Source organism: Periplaneta americana, chromosome 2, assembly GCF_040183065.1.
Source record: "Periplaneta americana isolate PAMFEO1 chromosome 2, P.americana_PAMFEO1_priV1, whole genome shotgun sequence".
NCBI classification, from domain to species: domain Eukaryota; kingdom Metazoa; phylum Arthropoda; class Insecta; order Blattodea; family Blattidae; genus Periplaneta; species Periplaneta americana.
The window spans coordinates 57,162,373-57,183,356 of NC_091118.1; the positions used below are offsets into that span (position 1 = coordinate 57,162,373).

Here is a 20,984-nt window from a genome sequence, read left to right on the forward strand (position 1 = left end):
AGGACTAAAATACAGTGCAAACTTAATAGACTGCAGACGCTTTCTTTGTATTTTATAACACATGAAAAATTGCATCATTAACTTCTCTTCCATGGCTCGGCATCATTGCAATCAAGGAGGACGGCTATGAAGAAAATATGGAAACCACGGATCAGTGCAAGCCAGAAGCAGAGCGGAACAATGAGAATTCCGCACACCCGTAAGTTGTGATAAAACAAAATTATGTAATTTATCACACTTTCTGTATGCCTCTGTGTGTGTATATCTATCTGTCTGTCCGTCCGTGTACTTAGGTACAGAAAATTCTTCTGAATTCTTAGATACATTTTGTTCATATTCCATACCTACGACACAATTGAATCACAAATTATAATTTTTACTAAAAACTATACTTCGTTCCATAATGTCTGACAGGAGAAGTAAACATTGCCGGCAGAGGAGAAGTATAATTGCTGTTCAACCAATGGCAGAGGTCTCATTCCACGCTTGACTTGCACTTAGGTTGTGGTATCGAACATTTGTAGAAACAGGTTCTGTGTTAAAAAAAAAAAAACATACAGAAGGTCGCAGTCGAAACCTAGTACAAGAAGCAGCTATCTCTTGACTTGGTCTCCAAACTCCCCAGATCTAACCCCTCCTGACTTCTTCGTGTAGGGTTTTGTTAAAGACATTGTCTATTCACAAAAACCCAGGAACATTGAATCTGAGAGTAAAAATTACTCAAACTTTTCAACAAATCACCTCTCTTATGTTTCAACGGACATGGGCTGAATTTCATCACCGTTATGAGTTGTGCAGGGTGCGCAATTGGGGGGGGGGTAATGTTGAGCTCTGAGGAATCTCCCATCTTTCAGTGTTGTATGCACAAAGTTTAAACAAATAAAGTTCAGTAGCAAATGTTTTACAGTTAGTTAGTGGGGTTTAAAAAGGGCTCGTCAGCTACTATGGCTATTTGAGCACTTATCTAAAATCCTTCACTAAACAAAAACACAATACAATTACCAGAATACTTAAAATAACTAAAAAGCGTTGTCACGGTTAAAACGAGGTACACAAATGCAGTTTCAATAAGGTGATGCATAAAAAACATAAAATTGAGCAGTTCTCAGACCCTAGCTAGTATTTAAAAAGAAACAATAAAATAATAAAAACAAATGCCACCAGAAATAAATTATCTGGCGCATTCCTAAAATGTTCGGATATAAAAGGTCCCAATGTCAAATTTGTTAAAAACATATACTAAACAAAAGTAACCTACGGATGTAAAGGGTCAGGGGGGTAAGTAAAACGGGTTAGTAAAAAACTAAATCATCCTGTCAAGTCCTGTATTCGATAAAAATCTCAGAACTGCATTAGTACAATTAAAATCATTTCCAAGAGCTTCACGTAGAGTCGGCTGAATTCCATATTGCCGACGGACACGGTCATATTTTCTGCAATGCAATAAAAAATGTTCCACTGTAAGTGGAACACGGCACATATCACACTCCGGCTGAGGCTTGCCACTAGATGGCCATGTGTCAGATGACAGTGGCCAATCCTCAACCTGGTAAGTAAAAGTTCTTCGTGTCGTGACGCTCTTGCGGACGAATCCCAAACTCCAACGGTATTCTTTATTCTTCGTAATTTGTTTCCCTTTTGTGCAAACCATTGTCGTGTGCATAATGCGTGCGTCCGTTATATTTGTAATATTCGTAAGTATGATCATGTTTCCCCGTCTTTCCAAACTCTGTCTTGGCTAAAGCTAAGCGATCGACGAGCCCTGCATTCTCTTGTTCTCTTATTTCAAATTCTGCGCACCGCTACCCCAATCTATTTGGCTTCTCGTTTTCAAAATTTATCCGCATATCATCAGCTAAGTACAAGATCTCATCATAATAATTTACTCATTATACCCTACCACAATACATCTTTATGTTCTTCATCTTGTACAGTTTCAGTTGCTAGAAATTGGAACTCGCTACCGAGTGATGTAAGGGGTTGTTGGACAATACAGTAACTTCATTTAGGTCAAAATTACATAAATTCTTACTTAACAAATTAATTGCTGATTAATATTTATTACATATAATGAAACTAACTTCTGTCCATTCTTATTATTATTATCATTAATTTCTCTAAATAGATTAAAAAACCTCTCACGGCAATTACATTAATATTCTCATTATAGAAATATATTTTAGATTTATATTATATATTTTTTTTCTCCCTGTAACATAGTTCTAGTAAGCTTATATTAAATTAATTTTCATCATTTTACTAGCTATCTCAAATCTCAAATTAATTATAATTGATTGAATTAAGTTAGCTCATAAATTAAGTTACTACTTTACCTTATAGGTTTATCTAAATTTAAATAAATATGTAGTCTATTAGTCGTTAAAACTTATATATTCGTAATTTAAATATGTATTGTATTGATTAAGGCTGGTTGAGTGGAAGAGAAGGCCTTATGGCCTTAACTCTGCCAGCGAAAATAAAACATTATTATTATTATTATTATTATTATTATTATTGTCCTTCCCATTGCCACCATATTGTATGTTTCAGGTAATTTTGAATATCTTACCACCTTTCACGCCAATACACCTCAGACCCATTCACAGCACCGTCTGTTTTACGGTGTTTTTACTTTATCCATACCCAAACGGATCACCCTGTAGTTCACTTCGACCTACATCAATATAAATTGGCATGCTTATTAAGAGGCGCATCCAGAAAGTAAGTTTCCCTATTTAAAAAAAAAAGAACACACACTTTCAGAAAAACATTTATTGGCAAAAGGTACAGCAATGTTTCAGCTATTTTTGAACATAGCCACCATCAGAATTGAGACACTTGTCGTACCGTGGGATCAACTTTTGTATCCCTCTGTCTTAGAACTCTGCCGCCTGTGAATGGAACCAGCGCGTGTGACAGACATCTTCAGCTCTTCGTCGTTGCCAAAAACGATCACCGGAGGGCAGGAATTTCTTGAGGTGCAAGAAAACGTGAAAATCGCTGGGAGCAAGATCAGGACTGTAGGGTGGATGATCAAACAACTCCCAACCAAATTCCGTCAAAACAGCTGCTGTGCGCCGAGCCGTATGTGGACGAGCATTGTCATGAAGGAGTACAACACCTGCAGTAAGCATTCCACGCCTATTGTTTTGAATGGCACGTCGCAATTTTTGCAGTGTTTCACAGTAACGGTCAGCGTTCACTGTTTCACCTCTTGGAAGGAAGTCAATGAGCAGAATGCCCTTCCTGTCCCAGAACACCGTGCTCATCACTTTCCGTACCGACAGCGTCTGTCTGAATTTCGTCCTGACCGGAGATCCACTATGCCGCCAATGCATTGACTGCTGCTTGGTTTCCGGGGTGAAGTGCGAAATCCAAGTCTCATCGCCCGTGACGATCCTGTCGAGGAACTCGTCGCCGTCATCGTGATACCGTTGCAGAAATATCAGTGCTGCTCCTAAACGTTGCATTTTGTGTTCGGGTGTCAGGTTTTTCGGCACCCACTTTTTTGAACAGTAGGTGCTTAGTGACAATCTCATGCGACAAGGATCGTGATATCTGCGGAAAATGGCTGCTCAGCTCCGTAATCGTGAAGCGACGGTTCTCCATGATGCACTGCCGCACCAGATCAACACGATCATCATTGATAAGGGACGGTCGCCCACTGCGCTCTTCATCATGGACACTTTGACGACCTTCGGAAAACTGCCTACACCAGCGACGCACCACCTGCTTACTCATGATGTTCGGCCCATAGACCTGACAGAGCTGCCGATGAATTTCAATTGGCGCAATGCTTTGTGCATTAAAGAACTTTATCACCGACCGAACCTCGCAGGCGGCGGGAGAAGGAATAAGAGCTTCCATTTCGGACCACTGCTGCCACGCTACTCACCAGGTGGGACCTGTCCGGCTGGCATATGATTGATACGTCATAGATCTGTTACACATGCGCAATTGACACGGCTAATTACGTTTACTTTCAAGGGGAAAAAATCGGGAAACTTACTTTCTGGATGCGCCTCGTACTAAGATATCCACTTATAAAAATGTAGAATTTCAGATCCCTAACACTTCTAGATAATAGGGAGAGTAAGAATTTTTTAACGTTCTCGTATAACCACGTTAACCAAGATTTTTTTTCAATAAGCATAACATAATTATAAAGTATACAATAGTCAAATGTAAGTCTCCAGAACTTATTTTGGGCTCTTGTGGCGGCAGGAACGTGGAGGAATCCGAGGAATCGCACTGCAGCCTGGAGACGTGGAGGGAGATGCTGCGACGGACCACCATGCATCCTTTTTTGTTGGTCAACATATACTTTGTTGTGATTAATTTCGGCGGACTGGCGGCCATCAGACCATATATGGTGCACGTGTTCAGAGAATATGGCATGCACGACGAAGCAGAATGGATTACGGTAAAGTAAATGATACTGATTATGGGGGACTTGTATGTGAACGCAAGGAAAAGTCGCTACAAATCCACCAATATTTAAACTGCTTTCCAATTATTCCGGGCAAACTGAGAATTCCAATGAAAAAGTATTTTTAAGAAATATTTGTTTATTTTTAGTGTAAGACAGCGGTGACCAAAACTCAAGCTGCAGTGATTACACGCGACAATTAGCCTATGAAGTAAGGAGACGGAGGAAAGGTACTTGGCATGAAAACTATAACTATTGGTGGTTCCTGTACTAACATCTTGATCAATCCCGCGGATAAAAATCTCAAGCTTTGCTGTATCAGTAATGTGACTGCTGTCATTAAGAGCCAGTGAATAATATACGATTTTCCTTGCTTCTTTTTTTAAACTTCCTCTTAAATATAATCAGGAATTTTCTAAATTCTTCTCTCGATACTTGGTGAGAAACTCGTATTTTTTCAAAATTAAAAACTTATTATAGACAAGTTATTTAAGCTATTTTAATCATTACTCTTTTGAGAAATTCTGTTCTATTAGAAGACTTTAGAGCACGAGATATTTCAAATTCCATTAGGTAGCTGACTTCTTTACATTTATTTATCTCATCTTTCTCTTCCTGGCTATGATTTATGACATGTCAATTCCTTGCGTTTAACAGTTCGTTGGCACATAATATTGAATCAGTTTCTCTACAATATTATTATTAAATGAATAACTAATAAATAGTTACCCTCATCTAAAGATTAAGAAGATTAAAATTGAGATAAAACCTAATAATTTTATCCTTCTAGGGAGAAGATCTAAAAATATCAATATTCATGCACGAACAGAAGAATTATTACAGAAACACATACTTAGTGGTCAGTAATAATAATAATAATAATAATAATAATAATAATAATAATAATAATAATAATAATAATAATACATTATTCAGCGTGGCAATTAATGTTTCTACATACTCCTAATTGAATCATTGAGCAAAGTAAACATAATATTACATTTTGCCCGACAGAACAACAAAAAAGTTCTCCTTCTCATTCTTTACGAAACCACCTCTTACTGCTTGTAGAGACAGAGTTTGTAGAGCGACATGATACCGCCACTGCTTGCCTTCAGTACGTGAATGAAACACACAGCAATGTACAGGAAACTCCTCGTACCCGTTTGAATGTCTGTTTATACGATGTAATCGCGACAACCGCTTTGGTCACCGCTGGCGTAAGACATAGATAAGACTCTAAAATTAAATATTCTAATGTTTCATTTTCAAAAGAAAAATATTTTACAAATTTAATAGCAGTTGAATCTAAGTGGTCTTGGCTGGGTAATAGATACTGTTTGTTTCCCTAAAATTTGCAGTTCTTACTCATAGACAGCTGTTAATGTGTTTTTTTAGGGAGCTATTGTTGAAAAAATATTTTGAGAGTCTGCACTGTTAATTCCAGAGCTCAGGGATCAAGGAATTTTTAATTCTGTACTATATTATTTCTGCCATTTAATTTCAGTATTTTGGGTTAATGACAATAATTATAACCGGTTTTTCCAAGTAATGTTAGAAAATTTAACGACTATTAAACTCTAAACAGTTTGTTAATTAATAAAATTGAATGTTTTCAACACCAGTTTGGTTTAACAGATTGTTAACAGTTTATTAATTTTAAATGTAGGATTTCGGGCAGTTAACTCATTTAACAGTTAGTTAAATATGGCCGATGTCTCCACAGCTGTTCGAACAGACGTTGTAAAATTAATATTTTGTGTCTCTCTGTAGGAAATGTTTAGCATATGACTGGTAATGTAACGTTTAAAAAATACTTTGGACTGTTTAAATACATCAGTGTTATTTTATTTATTTCGTATCCATAATAGCAATGAGGAAATATAACCTTACTTTGTAGTTATTATTCAGCACGTCACCTACAACTTTCATTTGTCAACTGTTTGTTTATGGAGCGTGGCCTACTATAACAGGTTGTCATTTTATGCAAGTTTCATGACTCACTCTATAATGTAGAATTTAAAGATTAATTTTAGCCAATCAAAAATTGTCTTACATGTGTAGAATCATTACCAACTGCTGTTGAGTGGTTAAAATAGTGCTAACAGACGTTATAGTTAAGTGTTGCTTATCTTAAACAAAATTATGTTGAACAAATGGAAAATACATTAACAAAGCGTTAAAAATAAACAGACTGTTAATTTAACATTCGTTAAGCAAAATTAAACATTACTTGGACAAACTGGCCATTAATCTTACAGTTCAAGTGAATATTCTGGACAAGGTCGCAGTTGGGGCTTTTCTCGAGGTTCTCCAGTTTTTTCCCATATTAGGCATCTATATCATTCCGTCACCATTTCTCCATTTGGTTATCATTTCATGGCATTCCCCAATCGCCGACTAGCGACGCAAGGAGGGAGCTGACCTATGGACGAGAAGGGGTTGCTGCTCGAATCCTGAGTACGCAGAAAATCTTAGTGTAGTCAGCCGGCGTGGGTTTGGGAATGCGCCTAGCTGAAGGGTTATACTGGTGACAGACTACAGTCGCTAATCGCGATTAGCTCAGATCGCGATTACCGAAAATATGGTGACACACTATACTTGTTTTTTTGAAAGATGGGACATGACAGTTAAGCGGCCGAACTTGGAACTACAGTGCCATGTTTCCAATATGGACTACCACGCTGCCAGCTGATGGAAGCCAGCAATTGTCGTGAAGATGGCTGACGTTAAAACATTCATTGACAATTCACGCGGAGGTAAGAAAACAATACAAAAATCGACAGAGAATCAAAGACGAAACGACCAATGCTAACATTGTGTGCACAATAGATGTCGCCAAGAGAGCTATTAAGCACTCGCCACGGGGAAGTGCAAGTTTGGCAACTCAACCGTTGTTACCATAGCAACAGGCCTACCACGCTATGAGATATTCAGTTGTTTTTCCGATTGCAACGCTCCTGCCATGTCCCATCTTTCAAAAAAACAAATATAGGTCCCGTCTGGTCAACACCTGAATGACCATAGAGGGAACAATTTTCTCTACGTTCATACGTATATGTTTGTTTCCCTCCTGGACAACACCTAAAGTTCATACTTTCTTTTGATGTTTGTTCATGTTTTTTTTTTCCTTTTTTTTTTGTTGTTTCTTGCAGCTTGATATGGGAATTTATTTGTCAAAATAATTATATGCTTTACAATGTAAATTGGTACAGTTTATATCATTACTATTTACATTATTTTGAAAAGACATTTTTATAAAATTTATATCATGCCAAAAATTTATATTATCTGTACTAATAATAAATCTGTAGCCGAAATTTTTCTCGTAATTTTCGATTTTCCAAAAATAATTGGTCCTAACATATACAATTAACCACCCTGAAACCGAAAATAGCTTTTTTGAAATGTTTGTTTGCATGTCTGTCTGTCTGTATGTTTGTTACCTTTTCACGCGATAATGGCTGAACGGATTTCGATGAAAATTGGAATATAAATTAAGTTCGTTGTAACTTAGATTTTAGGCTATATGGCATTCAAAATACATTACTTAAAAGGGGGGTTATAAGGGGGCCTGAAATAAATAAATAAATCGAAATATCTCGCTTATTATTGATTTTTGTGAAAAATGTTACATAATAAAAGTTTCTTTAAAAATAATTTCCGATAAGTTTTATTCCTTGAAAAATTTTGATAGGACTGATATTTAATGAGATAAATGAGTTTTAAAATTAAAATAACTGCCATCTAAGGCCGTGTAATGAATTAAAAAACAAATGACTTCGTCTATAAGGGGCCTTGGACAGCAACAATCGAAAGCTATGAAAGATAGCCTACAGATAATGTTTCTGTGTTTGTATGAAGTAATATCAGAAGCTAAATTAACCGATTTGTATAATTAATTATTAATTCACCATTGGAAAGTGTTGTTTCTCTAGATGGACATAATGCTATAATGTTATTACAGTAACTTCTGAGTGAATCGAGGACAGGTAAGATTAAAATAGCTTCTTATGCACAGAAAACTTGATAGGCTATTCTGTACATTCGTTTGCTGTATTTCCTAAAATAATTTTTATGACCAAATGAGTGGTCTCTGGATCAAAATGATCGCATTTTAATTATGCAAATACAATTTAAATTAAGTAACATAATAAAACGATTTATCCTTATATCAAACACGAATGTTCCCTGGATCAAATGTCCTATTTTAATTATGTAATTACTTTATATTTATTTCTAACGGGTGCAGCGGAGCGCACGGGTACGGCTAGTTTTGTAATAAAGGTAAAGGTATCCCCGTAACATGCCATGAAGGCACTTGGGGGGCATGGAGGTAGAGCCCCATGCTCTCCATGACCTCGGCACTAGAATGAGGTGGTGTGGTCGGCACCACGCTCTGACCGCCTTTTACCCCCGGGAAAGACCCGGTACTCAATTTTATAGAAGGCTGAGTGAACCTTGGGGCCGTTCTGGAAGTTTGGCAACGAGAAAAAATCCTGTCACCACCTGGGATCGAACATAGTCCGTAGCCAGCTGCTCTACCAACTGAGCTACCCGGCATTTTTAAAATCAACCCTAACCTCAACGATAGCTTCGTAATGGAGACTGAAATTGAAAATCTGAAAAAGAAACCAGTTCCAGTTTGTAATCCATTATTTATTGAAATGAAACATCTTTCAACAGCCTTCTATTGCTCTCTCTCTATGAATAGTTCGTCTGTCATTTGTTAATATATTTCTTTTTACTTTTCTCACATCTGCATTAAATTTCTCCACTATGTCTAATAGTAGCCAAATGTCATTTTCTAGCCATTCATTTTCGTTTCTATTTCATATAGTACAATGGAAGGGGTAACAAAATTCCACAGCAGAAGCTATCACGACTTCCTAAATAATATAAATCAAGGTGATTCGAAACCAAAGATCACTAAGATGTTACTTTCGTCCACTGGGCCATGCCTCAGCGCTATTATCTTGTTCTGGAAACAGGATTTAGCTCCTGATCGCGATCGGGACGGTGACACACTACAAACCCGATCGCGTTTAGGTAGATAATCGCGATTAGTGACGGTAGCCTGTCACCAGTATTAGCGCAATAGTTCACAACAAACCACAGCGCTGGGCCATAGTGCCCCCTGTCATAAATTTAATTTCAATTCTGTATCTCCAATGTGGCTTGAATTTCAGTCTTTAGGTACCTGGAATGTTAAGCTTAATATAAATTATCACCCATTTCCACACGGAAAATATTCATTTTCGAAAAATTGTTTACAATAAAAATAAGCGGAGGGTATGTGGTTTTGCAGATCGGAACAGGTGTTCTAGGCGTGATGGGCGCTTTAACACTGGTAACGTCAGTGCATTGGCTAGGCAAAAGGCTGGTATCAATGTTTTGTATGGCGGGGAATGGAATCTGTTGTATCCTGCTCGGTACCTACAGCTACGTCGACCCAGATGTGAAATGGATGCCTCTCACACTCTTCATCCTGTTCTTCTACTTCAGCAGCACTATGTTTCAAATTCCCTGGATGATGTTATGCGAGGTCTTTCCCTTCAGGTAAGTCAATTGACTCATTTTTTTCTGTTGAATAATACAAATTAATACATATCTTCATCGATTTTCACAACTATTTATAGTACGTTCTTATCATTTAAATTAAATACCTGATTTGATTTTTTTATTTAAATTACATTTTCAACATTACGTCTGTGATCATTTCTCTTTTATGTTCTATCCACGTAAATGAATTTCCTTGTTTTTGAGAAAGTATTATTAAACTTTCTAACTTTTTTTAATTATTCATGTTAAGTATTTTCTGCGACTTGAAATACTTTTTTTTCTTGAAAATATTGACAATTATTTCTCTTCTTTCGCATTTCATTTTGAACATGTCTAACTTTTTCTTTACGTTAATTTACTCTCTTCTCTGCTCTTCAGAAATCGTTCAAGTTTGTTTTCATTACGCAATTTTGAATGCATTCTACACAGATTAAATAATAATAATAATAATAATAATAATAATAATAATAATAATAATAATAATAATAATAATCCATTTTGAAACTTTCGTACTACTTTTAACACTTGAATATAAATAATTGATTAAATGGCGAACTTACTCGTGTTAATTATGTAAGTATGTGCGGATTACAGCTGTTTCGGTGCTACTTGATACCATCCTCAGAGCCTTCTGTGTTTCGGCGTCATCTCGACATCCTGCCTGTTGTGTGTGTGCGTTCGTGTGATGAAGAGTTGATTCAAATAGTGTGTGTATTCTGAAATTGTGTTGAGAATTTGGTTAGTGTGTGTTTTAGTGTGTCTGTATATATTTCATATTGTTCTAGTGTGCTGAGTTTTTGGTTTTTGGGTTGTATGTGTAGGATGTCCATGTCTGTATTTATGTTATTGTATGTATGGTTAGCATTAGTTATGTGTTCGGCATATGTAGATGTATTGTGTCCTCTGGTTATTGCTTTAATGTGTTCTTTGTATCTAGTTTATACATTGGACAGACAGGCAGATCATTCAAAATTCGATACAAAGAACACATTAAAGCAATAACCAGAGGACACAATACATCTAAATATGCCGAACACATAGCTAATGCTAACCACAATACAATAACATAAATACAGACATGGAAATCCTACACATAAAACCCATAACCCAAAAACTCAACACACTAGAACAATATGAAATATACAGACACAATAAAACACACCCTAACCAAATTCTTAACACAATTTCACAATACACCCACTATTTGAATCAACTATTCATGACACGAACGCACCCACACAACAGGCAGGATGTCGAGATGACGCCGAGACACAGAAGGCTCTGAGAATGGTATCAAGTAGTACCGAAACAGCTGTAAGCCGCACATGCTTACATAATTAACACGAGTAAGTTCGCCATTTAATCAATTAATAATAATAATAATAATAATAATAATAATAATAATAATAATAATAATAATAATATGTAAAGCGCCCAATGGGCAAAAGTCTATATGACTCTAGTGGACAAAGTTGAGTCAGAAATACATTAAGTGTCACACTATTCACTACACAATACACTGGGAAGAATGTCTATATGACGCTAATCTGTACAAAATTGAATCAGCGAAACTGATCTCTTGTTACATTCCAAGGCATGGTAAGTATCACACTGTTCACTACACAGTACACATACACACTCGTGACAGGCCTGGTGGAAAGACTTCCTGGTGCAGATGCGATGATGGAAACCATGGATCGCAAAGCGCGTCACTACGTGCCTCAGTTCATATTCTGCTTGCATCCATTCCTTATTTACTATGGCATCAGTATTGTAGAAGATTTCACTTACGGAGTCCCTCTTCATTCGGAGCTCTCGTAGCAGTTCTTCACATGCTGGTGTAGATGGCAGGAGCATTCGCAGTCTCAGGTCTTCAACCAATAAAGTTTCCCGAGCTAAGGCATATGCGTAACGTATCTTGATAGTGCGAATTTTGAAACTCCAAGCACCCTTTTCAGGTACCTTTAATACGCATAATAGTTCAGTGTTCATTTTCGCTACACAGACTAAACATATATGTAAAAAGTATTTTGTACGAGATCGTGCGTATTTGCTTGGTTTCCGCACAAAACCAATCCGCGGAAAATCTAAAATTCCACATTCAGTATTCCCAACCTAACACACATAACAATTTCCCTCTTCTTACCGCTTAAGTGACATATTGATTTTACTGCTTTAGGCTTTTAATATATTATTTTTAGAGACGTTCAATATAGTAATAATTATAAATTGGAAACTTACCACTGCAATTTCACTTAAATTGCACTGTTAATTACTGTTTTTAAATATTTTCAAAAATTAAGTAAACTCTACAACTCCACTAAAGTTACTGCATTCGTGATGCAAGTAACATTAAGGAAGCCGTGAAAAAATCAACAAATCAACTTGCCGATGTTATTACTGCAATATGTTATATAAATAATATTGTTAAAATATTAAAATGAAAAATAAATCATTACATAACCTTACCGTTTGTTTTAAGTTCGCATTTATAGACCGGGGGGGGGGAAGACAGACGTATATCACGGCCTGCTGGAGTAGAGTAAACACAGAAAACATTTTAAAGCAACAATGTTGAAGATAGATATTTTTGTTTTGCAAATTTGCCGTCATTGAACAGAAACCAAGATGGAGATTCCATTGCAACTAATTAGAAATTCCTCTTTCAGGTATGTAATAAACGATCTTGGCACAAAATAATGTACGATACACGAACGGTATGTTTTCTTTCAATTCTCGGAAATTAAAAAAGCTCAACTACGTTTCGCTTTTTCAAACTTTTCCTCGAACATGAAAACTTCAACATACCGCTCTTGTAACGCATATTACTATTCTATACTGCATTCATTTCGACGAATAAAAAATTGTCTTCCTTTTAAATTAAAACAAATATTAGTCTAGCCACTTATCATGTCACAGTTCGACTACTACGACGTTCTATTAAGTGATCTCAGCTCTGACTTGACCCAAAAATTACAGCGAGTCCATAATGCCTGTGTTCGGTTGATATGTAATATCCGTCTCTATGATCACATCTCACCGGCTTTCAATGAATTGTCTTGGCTCCAGCTGGCTGACAGACGTAGTTTGCATTGTCTTTCTCTTTTCTATCATATTTTTAATACATCAACCCCTGAATACCTTGCATCACGATTTCATGATATATCCATACAGCACAACCTGCACACGGTTACGACACGACACACTATTGACAGTCCCTCTCCACAGAACTTCCGCGTATTCGTCTTTTACAATAGACACTATCCGTTCTTGGAATTCATTACCTACAGATGTTAGGGGCTGCCCGACCTTAAGAAGAGAGGATGGTAATTTTTTATAACTTTTTTCCTATTTCGTGTAAATTATTAATTTTTTTGTATGGAGAGAGCTCATGGCTGTGGCAACTCAACCAAATAAAAATATTTTGAAAAAAAAATTATTTGGGAGCCCAGATTTGAAAAAATTATACCCAATGCAGGATTGTACTAAAACAGATATATCTAAACAGTTTTTAAAGATAGATTCAAACAGTTTTTGCAATGTATTTGCAAAGGTATGTTCTACAAACTGTCTGTAACAGAATTTTGATTTTTTTTTATTATTGGGTTATTTTACGACGCTTTATCAACATCTAGGTTATTTAGCGTCTGAATGAAATGAAGGTGATAATGCCGGTGAAATGAGTCCGGGGTCCAACACCGAAAGTTACTCAGCATTTGCTCATATTGGGTTGAGGGAAAACCCCGGAAAAGACCTCAACCTGGTAACTTGCCCCGACCGGGATTCGAACCCGGGCCACCTGGTTTCGCGGCCAGACGCGCTGACCGTTAATCCACAGGTGTGGACCAATTTTGATATTAGTCCCTACGTTTGTAAAATAAACAATTAAAATTTAGTAACAATTTTCTGATTTCCTTTCTTGCAAACAAACGGACGTATTTTTAAAATGAAATCAATTAACAAAATTGTGTTACAGATAAAAGTTTCCTCATAGTCTAAAGAATGTGTGTTCTAAATTTCATGCATGTATCTTTAATAGTTCAGAAATTATATCCATTTTGTCTGGCAATGTAGCAAAAAAAAAAAAAATGAAGTTACTGGAAACCGATAAAAGCGGGTGTGTGATTTAAAAATCCATAGCGCAGGAAGTTTAAAAATGACGTCTGAACATCCGATAAGGGCACAAATACCCACAAAATGTTATGCAAGGCATTCCACACATATCAAAGGGTATTTTAAAGAAAAAAAAATTCTGAAAATTTAATTTACCGGAAACAACAATAAAAGTGGGCGAGTAAATTAAAAATCCATAACGCAGAAAGTTTAAAAATGGCGATCCACACATATCACAGGGTATTTTAAAGATTTTTTTTTTAATTTAGTCAATTTTGATCAAAAAAATACCATCCTTTCCCCTTAAACGCTTTCAAGTCCAAAGTGATACATCTTATTTTAGAACACAGAGTGTCCCAAGGTATTCGAGTATATTAAAATTAACAATTGCAACTAGTTTATACAATAATCATGTAATTTAATTTATGCTCGACCATGCCGAAATGTAGTAATTATACACCTGGTAGCAGTCCTTTAATGCATGTCATTAAAGTACACCTACTCATTAAAGTACAGGTCTGCGTCTGCGCACCTCACAATTCACGACCTAGAACAAGGTCACTTCCGATCTTGTCGGATACAAATAAAATGTATACATCTGAATACCGGTAATTTCAAGTTAGAAATATGGTCGAGCATAAAAAGTCGTATGAAACTCGCCTATAATGGTAATTAAGAAGCTCCTATGAAAATTATGAAACTCGCTTGCGCTCGTTTCATAAACATCCATACTCGCTTCTTAATTACTATCATTATAGGCTCGTTGCATGAAGTACTATTATCATCTAGTTTAAGTAGGTATCTAAATTCGATAAACGTCTGACTTATGCATACTTTGTTTCGATTTATCTTAGGTATACCTTTAACTTTCTGTAGTATTAACATCATATTATCATGTATTTCCTTTTTATCCCCTCGTTGTGTGGAAGAGACGGCCTCACGACCTTAATTCTGCCAGAAAAAAATAAAGCATTATTATTATTATTGCTATTACTATTAATTTATACAGCGTGTTTCAAATGTGATGGTCAATAAATTACAAATGAAAAATACAAACTAATCCAAGCAAAAAAGCTCCAATATACATTGGTTCGCAAGTTAAACTTGTCGAGATAATGCACATTTTTTGTTGAGATACCTTGCTGACTAAGAGCAGACGTATAGATATCCCTTACTGAATTATATTCTACCTAGAGCACGTGTTCAAAATGCTGTCAATGCATCTGAACGCCACATTATGTTCTTCTCTGTAGTCAGCTGCGAATCCTCTCGGACGGTCCCCTATCATTCCTTATTTCCTGAAATGCACGTTCAATCCGAAACCGCAATTCCTGAAGAGCGTTGACCTCAGAAGTGTAAGCCAGATTTTTTACACGACTCAAAAACACATAAATGTAACCGGAATTAAATCCGGTGACCTAGGAGGCCACGGTACAGGACCTTCCTTTGCCTAAGGGAATATCGCATGAACGCTTATTTTACGGACCAATGTTTATTGGAGCCTTTTTCCTCTTTTAAGTTTTTACTTTTCTTCTCTAAATTTTTACCACCACTTTTGAAACACCCTGTATAATATTTAATACGTTTGCTTATTTCATTTCTCTTCTTTTCTTATTTTCTTACTTTTATTTCTGCTCTATTTTCTTAAACTTATTTATTTTTTACATGTTTAATCCCATTTTATTTAAACATTTCTCATTTTATTAATTTTTTATTTTTATAATTCAACGCAATTTATTATTTTATTGACATTTTTCACCATTTTTGCTTCCATTTTTAATTTATCTCCTTTTCTTCCTCTCAATTTTAAAGAATGTTTTTATTTATCCTCTACAAGGGAAAGCGGGATAATCACATGGCTAATCCTGTTTCTCATTTCATGAAATACCATGTCATTTTCACCAATTTTATCGACGCTAAATAACCTAATAGTAATACAGCGTCGTTCAAATCGAATAAAATATTACTTACTTGGCTTTCAAGGAACCCGGAGGTCCCTCACATAAGCCCGCCATCGGTCTCTATCCCGAGCAAGATTAATCCAGTCTCTACCATGATATCCCACCTCTCTCAAATCTATTTTAATACTGCCCTCCCATCTACGTCTCGGTTTCCCCAATGGTCTTTTTCCCCTCCGGTCTCCCAACTAACATTCTACATACATTTCTGGATTAACCCGTACGTACTACATGCCCTCCTTCTCTCAAGCGTGTGAATGTAATGTTCTTAATTATGTCAGGTGAAGAATATAATGCGTGCAGTTCTGCGTTGTGTAACTCTCCTCATTCTCCTGTAACTTTATCCTTCTTAGCCTCAAATATTTTCCTAAGCACCTTATTCTCAAACACACTTAACCTCTGTTCCTTTCTCTCTCTCTGGACATGTTACGTATCTTTGAATTCAGAATTTAGAGAGGAGCAAAATATGTACTAATATACAGAATGTTCCATTTGAAATAAATAAGATAGGGTAATTTTCGCTTAAACTGGAAATGGTATTTAAAAACACTTGCAAATGTTTATGTATTTAGTATCACTTATACTACCATTTGTGTGACACTTGGGGAAATGTTTAACTGTGAAATATATTTGGGGTCTACAAGAATCCAGTTACACCCGTTATATACTTTTATTAAAAAATAGCCTCCTGAATTTACAGGCTGCAGTTATTGACAAGGTAAAAATGGTTTCATTAAAAGAAAAGAAATGAATCTAAATTCTTAAAATCTTTCTGTACTTTTTAAATATGTTCCCCTCTTTCTTGTATTCACTCTTTCTGCATCCCTTTCTTCCTTCTTTATTTATTTTATCAGAGGAAATTAAATTTTGAGTCTGTACGTGCGTTTATGTGTGATGTGTGTCAGTGTGTGTACAGTCCGCGCCACCGTTTCTGGCGTGTGAAATAAGTAATCGGAACGTTAAATATGAGTTTTTTACATGTCCGCAGTCAGTTTGGCAACTGTGTTTAGCAAATGGCTAATGTGACGTGTATAGGAAGTGGTACCATTCTCAGCTACACTAGCAACATGCACACACGCCAAAAACGCTGCCTATCGAGATAAATGAAATCGAATATAAAGTATAACAGAGTTATGTGAAATAAATAGTACTGTAACTGATACTATTAGAAACTAAATTGTTTCCGAATGCACAAAATAATTTGCATTATGTTACCTTTGTAACATTTTTTTTATTCTTTTTCTCTGACCATTCCATGTATTTATCTCTACCCTCCCTTACTTCTTTTCTGTTCCCAGCACCTTTCTTCATAATCTCCATTCTTTATTTCAATCTGCTCTCAGCATCTTCATCTCTTGCAGGACTCGCGGTCTAGCAACAGGTGTCTGCGCAGCCTTGTACTACGTTATGCTTTTCACGGCCTCCAAGACGTATCTGGAGATGGAGGCCAGCATGCAAATGCACGGCGTATTCTTCTTCTTTGCCGCTGTCAACATTGTTTGCATCATGCTTGTGTACAAATATATGCCGCGCATGGAAGGGAAGACTCTGGAAGAGATCGAGGCCTATTTCAGCGGCCAGAACACGAAAGGCTTCTAGAAGAAATGAAAGCACACGTTCCAATACCAATCACGTGATCGATTTTTCATCTCTTACAAATTCTTTTCAGATACAGTTTAATCTTTGAGAGTCCACGTCAATTTCTACAATCCAATATTAATAATGGTTGTACACCCAAATTACTGTTAAGTCTGGTAGAAAATAGTTCATAATATTATGAACACTGAAAATAAGAAAATAGCAATTTTCCGAGATAAATTGGATGTTTCAGCAATGAAGGAGGAGGAGTTAAAACCCTTTCATAAAACAGAGCAATGAATTATGTTACATCATGGCATTTGAACGGCGTTTAACCACAGACTAAGGTAGAGACATAATTGTAATTGTTTTAAACAACCATTGACCATTGTTTTTTATTACAACTGATGTATAAATGTTTCTTCAAGGAAATTAGTACTCCACAAGTTAAAAATATACACAAATGTTTATCAAATCAAAATTAAAATTAGCATCCAAAGTCGTGATATCGTACAATTTTGTTTTAAACAAGATCTATTGTTGTAATTAGGTACAAATGTTATGCTATTGTTGGTACATGAAAATTAATTCCCTGGAAACTAAAAATATGGACATATTTTGATCAAATCAATTGGTACCCAAAGACTGATATTAAATTCTACTACTCTGAAATAACAATTTCCTCTTGTCATAATGCAAGTAATATTAATCTATGTTAAGAAATGAAATATGACATTATTTCATCATAATCATAAAAAGTGACTTGATGCCAAGAGTCTTCATTAAAATGCAGAAGAATTCGCCCTGTAGATAGTTTACAATTTTCATTTCTTGGTAGTGGAGTAGAATTTGTGGTGATGGTGCAGAATTCAATCTTCTATAGCAGCAAATATTTATTTCTCCGTCATAAATTTACAGTAGTGAAGAATTCAATTATCGTACAGTCATGAAAACTGGTTGTAATGAAGAATTCGTTCCGCAAGTTCTCATCAATTAGTAGCGATAAAGAATTTAATTTTCCAGATATGCTACTTCAAAATGGTGAAGAACTCGATTCTTTAGCTATTATTAACAATAAGTAATGACGAAGAATTGAATGCTCCAATTTTCACCAGTCTGTAGTGTCAAATAGTTTAATCTTTCAGGTGCAAACAATTGGTAGTAATTATTAACAATTCAAGCCTTCAGCTGTCAAAAACTGGTAGTTATAAATTAAATCCTCCAACCATCAATAATGGTAGCGTTGAAGAACTTAATTCACCAGCAGTGAAATACTCAAACCTCTTACTTCCATTAAAAATTGACAGTACCAAAAAATTCAGTCCCCTATCACCAATAATAATTCATCCAACTTCCATCAATAATTCGTAGTGGTAAATAACGCAGTCCTCCAACTGTGAGTGATGAAGAGTGTAATCTTCCAGATGTCATTAGCAATTGATGTTGGTAAATAATTCACACCTATAACTCGCATAGAAATTGTGAGTGCGAACAATTCAAACCTTCAGGAGCAAATAATTAGTAGTAATGAATAAGTACAAAAACTCGTAGTGGTGAATAGTTCAAACCTTCAACTGTCAACAACAGATAGAATTGAATAATTCAATTCTCCAACTGTAATCAATTTATTGGAAGTTGTGAAGTACTTAATTTTCAAGTTTCCATCAAAAACTTAGATCAGTAAAAAAATTCAGTCCATCTGTCATCAACAATTGACAGTGTTGAATTATTCAATCATACAGCTTCCAGTGGTGAAAAATTCTGTCTTCCATCTATAGCAATTAATTGAAAATGGTGAAGAGTTTAATGATTCAAATGCCATCAACATTTGGTCATGGTAAATAATTTACACCTCTTAACTCTCATAAACAATTTTTATAGTTGTGAAGGCTTCAATCTTTCAGGTGCAAACAATTTGTAGTAATGAAGAATTTAAACTTCCGTCAGTCAGAAACTGATAGTGGTGAAGAATTCAATCTGTCACTGTTAATAAGTCATTATGATAATTGGCGAAGAAAGCAATCCTCTAGGTATCAAAAACGGGCAATGATAAAAAAACTATATCTTCCAGCTACCATCAATAATATTTGATATGGCCAAGAATTCAGTTCTCCATTTATGATCAATTCGTATTGATACAGAATTTCATCTTCCACCTGCAATCAGCAATTGGAAGTGGTAAATTATTCAAATCTATATCTCTCATCAGCAATTTGAAGTGGAGAATAATTCAATTCTCTAGTTGTGGTAATGATGTAATGGTGAAAGCTCATCTCTTTCTGCATTAATCATTCGTTGACAGTTCTGGAGAATCAACTCCTCCAACAGTTTTGAACATTTGGTAGTTATGAAGGATTCACTTATGTTGAATTTAATAGTTTTAGTGATGTAAGATTCGCGCTCTGACGTAATCTATTGGCAGTTAAAAGATTAGCATTTCAGACAACCAAATGGAAACGGTGAAGGATGTGCTTAAGGTATATTTTAGTGTACAAAAATAAAATTATTTTCTTGGCTTAAGCGTGCAGAAGACACAACAACATTTCATCCAAGAGTGTTAACTGAAGATCCATTCAAACAGAATATCAGTAAATTTAGATCTATACTCTCTTTGAAAGATATTAAATGTGAATATAATGATGGAAATTCGGTACCTACGCCTAAATTCTATAGTTGGTTATTTCTGAGAGATATGCTTCCATAAACTTCCAGTTGATAGAACTTTCCAGAATTCATCAGGGTTGCCTCAGACATACGCTATGAGATTTGTGGTGAAAAAAGAGACTGTGAACAAGATTTTCTACACATTTCAATATATTATACCAATTTTAATCAATTTGTATATTACAAACATGTGATGTAATCCTGTGATTTGAAATCGATTACCAGGTTTCATAAAGCAAAATGTATCAACAACCACATTCCTCAAAATGGAAATAGAAACGAGTTGAAGTGTTCTCCTAACGTATTGTTCAAATAACTAGGGACTACAAAATACTAATCCATAAGCCGAATATGAAACAATGTCATAAGAATATAAACAGAATATCTGTACTTGTTCACTATGAACAATTTAATTGCAAGGAAATTTTCTAACGTTAATAAAATGTATAGATTATTCCTAATAGTTTAACCTGCTCCTTTTCACTGACAAATCTTAAGGGGAGACGTAGTCTCAAATAAACTGTTGTAAGTAATTAATCACTAATCCCACATTTCTTTTAGCTACCTACCTGAAATTTGGTACAGGTATTTACAATGACTGATTCTACTATGATACTTAATTACAAGTACAATACCTTACCATGTCAGAAAGCCTAATTACGAACCAACCTAACCTAACC

At 35.6% G+C, this 20,984-nt stretch overlaps 1 protein-coding gene across 1 annotated transcript in view; it reads left to right on the forward strand.

The window, feature by feature from the left end:
• Positions 1-20,758, forward strand: part of LOC138693941 (facilitated trehalose transporter Tret1-like) — a 42,704-nt gene extending 21,946 nt beyond the window's left edge. Inside the window, exons 7-10 of the mRNA XM_069817680.1 lie at positions 117-199; positions 4,225-4,423; positions 9,738-9,988; positions 17,424-20,758. Of these exons, the coding sequence (XP_069673781.1) occupies positions 117-199; positions 4,225-4,423; positions 9,738-9,988; positions 17,424-17,661 (771 nt within the window). The 3' untranslated portion in view covers positions 17,662-20,758. The remainder of the gene's footprint in view (positions 1-116; positions 200-4,224; positions 4,424-9,737; positions 9,989-17,423) is intronic.
• Positions 20,759-20,984: the final 226 nt, after the last annotated feature.